The 11097-nt window shown below is 51.6% G+C and overlaps 1 protein-coding gene across 1 annotated transcript; it reads right to left on the bottom strand.

The window, feature by feature from the left end:
• Nucleotides 1–7658: 7658 nt before the first annotated feature.
• LOC147964104 (uncharacterized) lies at nucleotides 7659–9847 on the bottom strand. Its single transcript, XM_087529835.1, has 5 exons — nucleotides 9743–9847; nucleotides 9212–9625; nucleotides 8957–9041; nucleotides 8536–8802; nucleotides 7659–8452 (listed from the first exon to the last, which is right to left on the bottom strand). Exons 1-5 carry the CDS (start codon nucleotides 9845–9847, stop codon nucleotides 7659–7661), a joined length of 1665 nt encoding a protein of 554 aa, XP_087385961.1.
• Between the last annotated feature and the right edge of the window lie 1250 nt (nucleotides 9848–11097).

Here is an 11097-nt window from a genome sequence, read left to right as displayed (position 1 = left end):
TTCTCCCTGAGTATGCACCATTGCCAAAGTTCATCGTGCCCAGACACCACGTGATGATCGGGTGTGATAAGCTCTACGTCCATCTACAACGGGTGCAAGCCAGTTTTGCACACGCAGAATACTCAGGTTAAACTTGACGAGCCTAGCATATGCAGATATGGCCTCGGAACACGGAGACCGAAAGGTCGAGCATGAATCATATAGTAGATATGATCAACATAACGATGTTCACCATTGAAAACTACTCCATCTCACATGATGATCGGTTATGGTTTAGTTGATTTGGATCACGTAATCACTTAGAAGATTAGAGGGATGTCTATCTAAGGGGGTGTTCTTAAGTAATTTGATTAATTGAACTTAAACTTATCATGAACTTAGTACCTGATAGTATCTTGCTTGTTTATGTTGATTGTAGATAGATGGCTCGTGCTGTTGTTCCGTTGAATTTTAATGCGTTCCTTGAGAAAGCAAAGTTGAAAGATGATGGTAGCAATTATACGGACTGGGTCCGTAACTTGAGGATTATCCTCATTGCTGCTCAGAAGAATTACGTCCTGGAAGCACCGCTGGGTGCCAGGCCTGCTGCTGGAGCAACACCAGATGTTATGAACGTCTGGCAGAGCAAAGCTAATGACTACTCGATAGTTCAGTGTGCCATTCTTTACGGCTTAGAATCGGGACTTCAACGACGTTTTGAACGTCATGGAGCATATGAGATGTTCCAGGAGTTGAAGTTAATATTTCAAGCAAATGCCCGGATTGAGGAGAACAGTTCTGTCAGTGAGCATATACTCAAAATGTCTGGGTATAATAATCACTTGATTCAATTGGGAGTTAATCTTCCGGATGATTGCGTCATTGACAGAATTCTCCAATCACTGCCACCAAGCTACAAAAGCTTCATGATGAACTATAATATGCAAGGGATGAACAAGACTATTCCCGAGCTCTTCGCAATGCTGAAAGCTGTGGAGGTAGAAATCAAGAAGGAGCATCAAGTGTTGATGGTTAACAAGACCACTAGTTTCAAGAAAAAGGGCAAAGGGAAGAAGAAGGGGAACTTCAAGAAGAACAGCAAGCAAGTTGCTGCTCAGGAGAAGAAACCCAAGTCTGGACCTAAGCCTGAAACTGAGTGCTTCTACTGCAAGCAGACTAGTCACTTGAAGCGGAACTGCCCCAAGTATTTGGCGGATAAGAAGGATGGCAAGGTGAACAAAGGTATATGTGATATACATGTTATTGATGTGTACCTTACTAGAGCTCGCAGTAGCACCTAGGTATTTGATACTGGTTCTGTTGCTAATATTTGGAACTCGAAACAGGGACTACAGAATAAGCGGGCACTGGCAAAGGACGAGGTGACGATGCGCTTGGGAAACGGTTCCAAAGTCGATGTGATCGCGGTCGGCACACTACCTCTACATCTACCTTCGGGATTAATATTAGACCTAAATAATTGTTATTTGGTGCCAGCGTTGAGCATGAACATTATATCTGGATCTTGTTTAATGCGAGACGGTTATTCATTTAAATCAGAGAATAATGGTTGTTCTATTTATATGAGTAATATCTTTTATGGTCATGCACCCTTGAAGAGTGGTCTATTCTTATTGAATCTCGATAGTAGTAATACACATATTCATAATGTTGAAGCCAAAAGATGCAGAGTTGATAATGAAGGTGCAACTTATTTGTGGCACTGTCGTTTAGGTCATACCGGTATAAAGCGCATGAAGAAACTCCATGCTGATGGACTTTTGGAATCACTTGATTATGAATCACTTGGTACTTGCGAACCGTGCCTCATGGGCAAGATGACTAAAACACCATTCTCCGGTACTATGGAGAGAGCAACAGATTTGTTGGAAATCATACATACCGATGTATGTGGTCCGATGAATATTGAGGCTCGTGGCGGATATCGTTATTTTCTCACCTTCACAGATGATTTAAGCAGATATGGGTATATCTACTTAATGAAACATAAATCTGAAACATTTGAAAAGTTCAAAGAATTTCAGAGTGAAGTTGAAAATCATCGTAACAAGAAAATAAAGTTTCTGCGATCTGATCGTGGTGGAGAATATTTGAGTTACGAGTTTGGTGTACATTTGAAAAACTATGGAATAGTTTCGCAACTCACGCCACCCGGAACATCACAGCGTAATGGTGTGTCCGAACGTCGTAATCGTACTTTACTAGATATGGTGCGATCTATGATGTCTCTTACAGATTTACCGCTATCATTTTGGGGTTATGCTTTAGAGATGGCCGCATTCACGTTAAATAGGGCACCATCAAAATCCGTTGAGACGACGCCTTATGAACTGTGGTTTGGCAAGAAACCAAAGTTGTCATTTCTTAAAGTTTGGGGCTGCGATGCTTATGTTAAAAAGCTTCAACCTGATAAGCTCGAACCCAAATCGGAGAAATGTGTCTTCATAGGATACCCAAAGGAGACTGTTGGGTACACCTTCTATCACAGATCTGAAGGCAAGACATTCATTGCTAAGAATGGATCCTTTCTAGAGAAGGAGTTTCTCTCGAAAGAAGTGAGTGGGAGGAAAGTAGAACTTGACGAGGTAACTGTACCTGCTCCCTTACTGGAAAGTAGTACATCACAGAAAACTGTTTCAGTGACACCTACACCAGTTGGTGAGGAAGCTAATGATAATGATCATGAAACTTCAGATCAAGATACTACTGAACCTCGTAGATCAAACAGAGTAATATCCGCACTAGAGTGGTACGGTAATCCTGTTCTGGAAGTCATGCTACTAGATCATGATGAGCCTACGAACTATGAAGAAGCGATGGTGAGCCCAGATTCCGCAAAGTGGCTTGAAGCCATGAAATCTGAGATGGGATCCATGTATGAGAACAAAGTATGGACTTTGGTTGACTTGCCCGATGATCGGCAAGCAATTGAGAATAAATGGATCTTCAAGAAGAAGACTGATGCTGATGGTAATGTTACTGTCTACAAAGCTCGACTTGTCGCGAAAGGTTTTTGGCAAGTTCAAGGGATTGACTACAATGAGACCTTCTCACCCGTAGCGATGCTTAAGTCCGTCCGAATCATGTTGGCGATTGCCGCATTTCATGATTATGAAATTTGGCAGATGGATGTCAAAACTGCATTCCTGAATGGATTTCTGGAAGAAGAGTTGTATATGATGCAACCGGAAGGTTTTGTCGATCCAAAGGGAGCTAACAAAGTGTGCAAGCTCCAGCGATCCATTTATGGACTGGTGCAAGCCTCTCGGAGTTGGAATAAACACTTTGATAGTGTGATCAAAGCATTTGGTTTTATACAGACTTTCGGAGAAGCCTATATTTACAAGAAAGTGAGTGGGAGCTCTGTAGCATTTCTGATATTATATGTGGATGACATATTACTAATTGGAAATGATATAGAATTTCTGGATAGCATAAAGGGATACTTGAATAAGAGTTTTTCAATGAAAGACCTCCGTGAAGCTGCTTACATATTAGGCATTAAGATCTATAGAGATAGATCAAGACACTTAATTGGACTTTCACAAAGCACATACCTTGACAAGATTTTGAAGAAGTTCAAAATGGATCAAGCAAAGAAAGGGTTCTTGCCTGTGTTACAAGGTGTGAAGTTGAGTAAGACTCAATGCCCAACCACTGCAGAAGATAGAGAGAAAATGAAAGATGTTCCCTATGCTTCAGCCATAGGCTCTATCATGTATGCAATGCTGTGTACCAGACCTGATGTGTGCCTTGCTATAAGTTTAGCAGGGAGGTACCAAAGTAATCCAGGAATGGATCACTGGACAGCGGTCAAGAACATCCTGAAATACCTGAAAAGAACTAAGGATATGTTTCTCGTATATGGAGGTGACAAAGAGCTCACCGTAAAAGGTTACGTTGATGCAAGCTTTGACACAGATCCGGACGATTCTAAATCGCAAACCGGATACGTGTTTACATTGAACGGTGGAACTGTCAGTTGGTGCAGTTCTAAACAAAGCGTCGTAGCGGGATCTACATGTGAAGCGGAGTACATAGCTGCTTCAGGAAGCAGCGAACGAAGGAGTCTGGATGAAGGAGTTCATATCCGATCTAGGTGTCATACCTAGTGCATCGGGTCCAATGAAAATCTTTTGTGACAATACTGGTGCAATTGCCCTGGCAAAGGAATCCAGATTTCACAAAAGGACCAAACACATCAAGAGACGCTTCAACTCCATCCGGGATCTAGTCCAGGTGGGAGACATAGAGATTTGCAAGATACATACGGATCTGAATATTGCAGACCCGTTGACTAAGCCTCTTCCACGAGCAAAACATGATCAGCACCAAGGCTCCATGGGTGTTAGAATCATTACAGTGTAATCTAGATTATTGACTCTAGTGCAAGTGGGAGACTGAAGGAAATATGCCCTAGAGGCAATAATAAAGTTATTATTTATTTCCTTATAATCATGATAAATGTTTATTATTCATGCTAGAATTCTATTAACCGGAAACATAATACATGTGTGAATACATAGACAAACAAAGTGTCACTAGTATGCCTCTACTTGACTAGCTCGTTAATCAAAGATGGTTATGTTTCCTAACCATGAACAATGAGTTGTTATTTGATTAACGAGGTCACATCATTAGTTGAATGATCTGATTGACATGACCCATTCCATTAGCTTAGCACCCGATCATTTAGTATGTTGCTATTGCTTTCTTCATGACTTATAAATGTTCCTATAACTATGAGATTATGCAACTCCCGTTTACCGGAGGAACACTTTGGGTGCTACCAAACGTCACAACGTAACTGGGTGATTATAAAGGAGTACTACAGGTGTCTCCAATGGTACATGTTGGGTTGGCGTATTTCGAGATTAGGTTTTGTCACATCGATTGTCGGAGAGGTATCTCTGGGCCCTCTCGGTAATGCACATCACATAAGCCTTGCAAGCATTGCAACTAATGAGTTAGTTGTGAGATGATGTATTACAGAACGAGTAAAGAGACTTGCCAGTAACGAGATTGAACTAGGTATTGGATACCGACGATCGAATCTCGGGCAAGTAACATACCGATGACAAAGGGAACAACGTATGTTGTTATGCGGTCTGACCGATAAAGATCTTCGTAGAATATGTAGGAACCAATATGGGCATCCAGGTCCCGCTATTTGTTATTGACCGGAGACGTGTCTCGGTCATGTCTACATTGTTCTCGAACCCGTAGGGTCCGCACGCTTAAGGTTACGATGACAGTTATATTATGAGTTTATGCATTTTGATGTACCGAAGGTTGTTCGGAGTCCCGGATGTGATCACGGACATGACGAGGAGTCTCGAAATGGTTGATATGTAAAGATTGATATAATGGAAGCCTATGTTTGGATATCGGAAGTGTTCCGGGTGAAATCGGGATTTTACCGGAGTACCGGGAGGGTTACCGGAACCCCCGGGAGCTATATGGGCCATAGTGGGCCTTAGTGGAAAAGAGAAGGGGCTGCCCTAGATAGGCTGCGCGCCTCCCCCTTCCCCTAGTCCTATTAGGACTAGGAGAGGTTGCCGGCCCCCTCCTCCTCTTTTCCCCCTCCGCGAATCCTATTCCAACTAGGATTGGGGGGGGGGGGGAATCCTACTCCCAGAGGGAGTAGGACTCTCCTGCGCCCTCCTCCTTGGCCGACCAGCCTCCCCACCTCTACTGCTTTATATACGGGGGCAGGGGGCACCTCTAGACACACAAGTTGATCCACGTGATCTATTGCTTAGCCGTGTGAGGTGCCCCCTGCCACCATATTCCTCGATAATACTGTAGCGGAGTTTAGGCGAAGCCCTGCTGCTGTAGTGCATCAAGATCGTCACCACGCCGTCGTGCTGACGGAACTCTTCCCCGACACTTTGCTGGATCGGAGTCCGAGGAACGTCATCAAGCTGAACGTGTGCTCGAACTCGGAGGTGCCGTAGTTTCGGTGCTTGATTGGTTGGATCGTGAAGACGTACGACTAGTTGCTCTACGTCGTGTCAGCGCTTCCGCAGTCGGTCTGCGTTGGGTACGTAGACAACACTCTCCCCTCTCGTTGCTATGCATCACATGATCTTGCGTGTACGTAGGAATTTTTTTGAAATTACTACGTTCCCCAACAGATCGAAGCAAAGCCGATCAAGAAGCTGAATGGGCCGACTGCCGTGACATTCATTGCAGACATAACAACTCGGTACGGCATGCCGCACAGCATCATCACCGACAACGGCACAAATTTTGCCAAGGGAGCATTGGCACGTTTCTGCGCGATGCAGGGCATCCGGATTGGACTTAGCATCCGTTCCCACCTGTAGTCAAACGGCCAAGTCGAACGAGCCAACGGCCTCATCCTTTCCGGCATCAAGCCCCGACTGGTCGTGCCACTGGAGCGTTCGGCCGGCTGCTGGCTCGATGAGCTGCCGGCCGTCCTCTGGAGCCTGCGCACTACCCCAAACAGGTCAACCGGCTTCACCCCTTTCTTCCTCGTATATGGTGCCGAGGCGGTCATCCCAACCGACATCGAGTTCGACTCGCCTCGGGTGACCATGTACACGGAGGCGGAGGCCAAGGAAGCACGAGAAGATGGCGTCGACCTGCTGGAAGAAAGCCGGCTGTTAGCCCTCAGCCGGTCCGCCATCTACCAGCAAGGTCTGCGTCGCTACCACAGCCGGAAGGTCAAGCCAAGATCTTTCCAAGAGGGCGACCTTGTGCTCCGGCTGATCCAGCGAACAGCCGGCCAGCACAAGCTCTCGGCCCCTTGGGAAGGCCCCTTTGTCATCAGCAGAGCGCTAGGAAACGACTCCTACTACCTGATCGATGCACAGAAGCCGAAGGCACGAAAGAGAGACGACTCCGGCAAGGAGTCGGAACGACCATGGAACGCCAACCTCCTCCGAAGATTTTACAGTTGAAATGCAGTATGTATCACGCTAACTTTTGTACTAAGTATGAGACAATAGCCCCCCCCCCCGAGGAGAACTCGGGGACTGCCATCTTTCATCTACGAATGAAGAGTATCATGCTTATGATTATGTCATTTCATTTACTTCTCTCGTCCGGCACCGGGTTCGACTAGTTGGCCCGGGGACTGGTCGCCTTAAGTTATATTAGAAGTCCTACCCGTGGTCAGACAAGTAGTGTGCCGGCTCCAAAGCCCTCTCTTGCCAGAGGTCGCAGTTTGAAGAATTGGCTGTCCGGCTGGCAAGAGCCAAAGGCAGGAAAGGACGCCCACACGAAAAACGGCTAGGGACTAACGGATTAATATAACAAAAGCCGGTTTTTTCCCACCGCCGACCGACTACAAGAGTAGACGGCTGGCCGGATTCCATTCACTTCGCTACAATATAAGAAAGCTCGAGTACTTGCCTTCCCCAAAAAAGATAGCCGAGTTCTTCCTTAGCCACAGACTGCAGAGCAGCTGCCGGCTGGGAAGACGGCAATCAGGGGAAGGCGGCAAAGGAAACAGCCTAAGGATAAAAAGCATACGAGAATGGAAGCCAAACACATGCATGATTATATTTACACAAAAGGCCTTGAAAAGGCCAGCATTCAACATAGTTTGAATACACCCCCAGTGGGTGGAACTGCGCAAGCTTAATAAAATTGTTCAAAGAGTAACAAGCAGGAAAAGCAAAGACGGCAGATCAAGCCAAGGGAACGACTGGCAAGTCGGGCAGGTCGGTGGAGACAGTAGCGCCGGCTGGAGGAGTGGCCGGCTGGTGAACCTCGGCATGATCACCGCCTCCCGTAGAGGGCGCGCTAGCACGCGCCTCGTTGCTGGAGGCACGGTCATGCTGAGGCGGGCTGGTTGCTTCACCGGCCGGCTCGATGTCTTCTCTCTCCTCCCCTTCTTCGTCTTCACCTTCATCGCTGGAGGCGATCTCCTCCGCCAAGTCTTCACCCTCCGCCGGGTTCAGCCCGAACCACTCCTCCGGCTGGGCGACGCCTTTGTCGTCCATCTCAGGAGCGAAGACGCCGGTGTTGGTGAAGTCGGCAAGAGCCGAAGCGCGCTGGATGATAGCCGGCCGCACCCCCACCAGCTCTTCATCAGCCTCCTCCTGCCAAGTCCTCAGCTGCTCCAAATTCAGCCTAGGGTACCAGGCCAGGACGAACTCTAGCGCCCGCCTGGCGCCGGATCGGGCAGCGGAGGCCTTCCAGGCCTCAAAGCGGCCGACTGCCACCTCCAGCCAGTCGGCAGTCCGGCTCAGGGTGCGAGGAATCGCCTCGCCTGGCCAGAGGGCAGCCAGCACCTGCGCCCCGGCACGCTGGAGGCGGTGGAGCATGCGGTGTGCCGGCTGCAGCCGGGCTTGGATCGCCAAGAGCTGCTCCTCAAGTGTCCGGCTCGCGTCCGGCGCAATCTCAACTCCCGCCTGACGGCGTGTCTCGCGGTAGGCCTCGATGGCCTGGGAGGCCGCGATGGAGTGGCGGGGGAAGTAGTCTGCGCAGAGAACAAAAGCAGCACAAATCAGAAGATGAATCGGAGGGCAAGGGGGCGAGCAAGGAGTAAGGGAGGCAGCTTACCATCGATCAGATTCTCGATCCAGCTGTAACCCTCGCTCAGCGCTTGCTTCGCCTCAGCCCAGCTCGCCGCTTCGGTCTCAAACTCGGCTTTGAGGGCGGCCTCGCTGTCTTGCGCCTCCTTCAGGGCCGCCTTGCGGCTCTCCTCCTGGTCGGCCAACTTCTTGGCCAGGCGGTCGCGCTCCTGGACTAAGGCATTGAGCTCAGCCTCCTTGGCGCGAAGGGCGGTCTGGGCCCCGCCGAGCTGCTCCCTCAAGTCGGCGTTGGCCCCTGCAAGCATAAAGGCAAAGGAAGAAGCAATAAGAAAGAAATCGTCGAGGAAGATCCGACCTGACTACTCAGCAGTCGGCCCGGATCTCGGGGACTACACCCAATGGGTGCGCTGACGCGCCCCCACAGGATATAAAGAAAACGGAGCACGCACTCCGGCTATTGGTCAGATCCTCGCTCTTCTGGCGCAGCTCCCGAGCCTGGGAGTCGAAGGCGGCAGAACTCCGGTTATGGTACTCCTGGAAGATCAGAGAGGACGCAAGAATAAGATAACTATCAGGACCTAGTAAGTTCCGAGCCGCCTGCTCAGCAGTCGACTCAAAACTCGGGGACTACACCCAGTGGGTGCGCTGACGCGTCCCCACACAAGAAATCAAAAAGGCAAAGCAGCCAAGGCCAGAAGACTCACCCGAACGACGGCCCGCTTCGCAAGGAAATCGCAAGTATATCGCTGCAGCGCGGTGGCATGAGCCTGAAGCTGGCCCTGGACCTCCTGGGCCGACGCGTTCAGTTCGCCCGTCTCCTCATTGGGCGCCCACTCGGACGTGCTGGAGCTGGCCGCCTCCAAGGCCTCCGCCGTCTGACTGGCGGTCGCAGCTCTGTTTAGCTCCGGCACGGGGGCAGCTTCCCCCGCGCGCGGGCGTGATGACGGCTGCACCGCCAGGCCGGCTCCTGCTACCGGCTCGCTCCCGGCCAGCGGCACCGGCGCCGCAGCCGGCTGGCCGCCCTGGCCCGCTCCAGTCGGCACCGTCCGCGGCACCTCCTCCAAGACGACCACGTCATCCTCCCTCCGCTCCGCTGCTGCCCGGCCGCGGTCGGCTTCCTCAGACGGGGGCACGGGGGCGTTCGGAGCCACACTCCTCAGGGGGATGACGAGCTGTGGAGGCCGGTTGCGCGAGGCCTCCGCCTCCTTCTCCGCGGCCGTTGCTTCCGCCTAGGCCTTGGCCGTCGCGTCGGCCTGCTCCTTCGCCGCCTGGGCGGCCCTCCGCTCCGACGCTTCCCGCTCCTCCTGCGCCTCCCGCGCGTTCCACGCCGTAGCTTCCATGAGGTCGGCGCGGGGATCCACGCGGCGGGAGCTTGAAGACCCTCCGGCTGATCCAATCACAGAGGCGGCAGGGCCCCGTTCAAGGGAAAGCGGCGCCCTGGCCGGTCAACCAAGAAAGAATTCAGAAGAACTCCGATCCAAGAACACGACAAGAGTACGAGATGATTAACACTCACGTTGAAACCGCCTGTGGCCGCTTCATGACCTTTTGGAAGCGGGCCGCCTTCGCGGCCGCCTCATCCCGCTTGGTTGTCGCGGCGGCTCCCCTGGGTTTCTTTGGCCGGCTCCCGAAGTAGGTCGACACGGCCCGACGCTTCGGTGCGGCGCCACGGGCGGCCGGTGCGGCAGAAGAGCCCGCGCCTGGAGGATCCGGCGCTGGCTGGCGATGCGGCACGATTTCGACCTCGTCGTCGTCCGCCCAGTCCTAGAGGCCGGCTCCGAGCCCGGTGCCGCCCGCCTCGCCGCCTTCCCCCGCGGCGGCGTCCTCCATGGCGGCCGCTCCGAGGTCCGGATCGTTGACGTCATCTACCGTGCGGTCGGGGTGGAACGGGCGTTCTGCCCCCGCGGCCCCTGCCGCCGGCGGAAGTAGAGGATTCTGCGGAAACAAGCCGGCGGATCAGAGGCCGGTCATATCGAAGCCGGCAACACAAAAAAAGGGAAAGAAGAAATACTTACGACAGGCGGAGGGTTGGCGCGAGAGTACGGCTCCTTGCCGAATCGCCAATCCTCGGCGAGCTTGCAGTTGGCGATATAGTTCACCAGGTATGACACCTTGGCATGAGGCATCTCCCTGGTGCTCAGCCGGCATGGGTCGAAGCGGTCGCTCATCTGGCAGATCATGTGCGGCCGACCTTGGAGCGGGAGTACCCGGCGCTCCACAAAGGCGGCCACCAGATCGGCTCCGAACAGGCCCTCCGACTGGACCATCACCCGGAGGCGGGCGACGACGGCGTTCCCGGCTTGGGACAGCGTCTTGGCCCGGTAGCTCCATGAGGCCGGCCTCGAAGCCGGCGGGCCGGCTACGTAAGCCGGCAGATTGACAAAGTCGCCTTGCGGGGCGACGTTCCTCACGTAGAAGTAAGACTTCTGCCAGAGCTTCACCGACTGGATCAGCGGGATGGATGGGAACGGATTGTTCTCACATGTCCGCCTCATGGCGATGTAAGCTCCGCATGGGGCGGGCACGCCCGCGACGACGGTGCCGAGTTTGCTCTGGAAGAATTCTCCCCAGAGCTCTATGGTGGGGAGGA

Source organism: Triticum urartu, chromosome 6A (assembly GCF_056163025.1).
Source record: "Triticum urartu cultivar PI428250 chromosome 6A, HENAU_Tu73, whole genome shotgun sequence".
NCBI lineage: Eukaryota > Viridiplantae > Streptophyta > Magnoliopsida > Poales > Poaceae > Triticum > Triticum urartu.
Note: the sequence above shows the minus strand (reverse complement) of the source record. Positions and strands in the feature narration are given on the sequence as shown.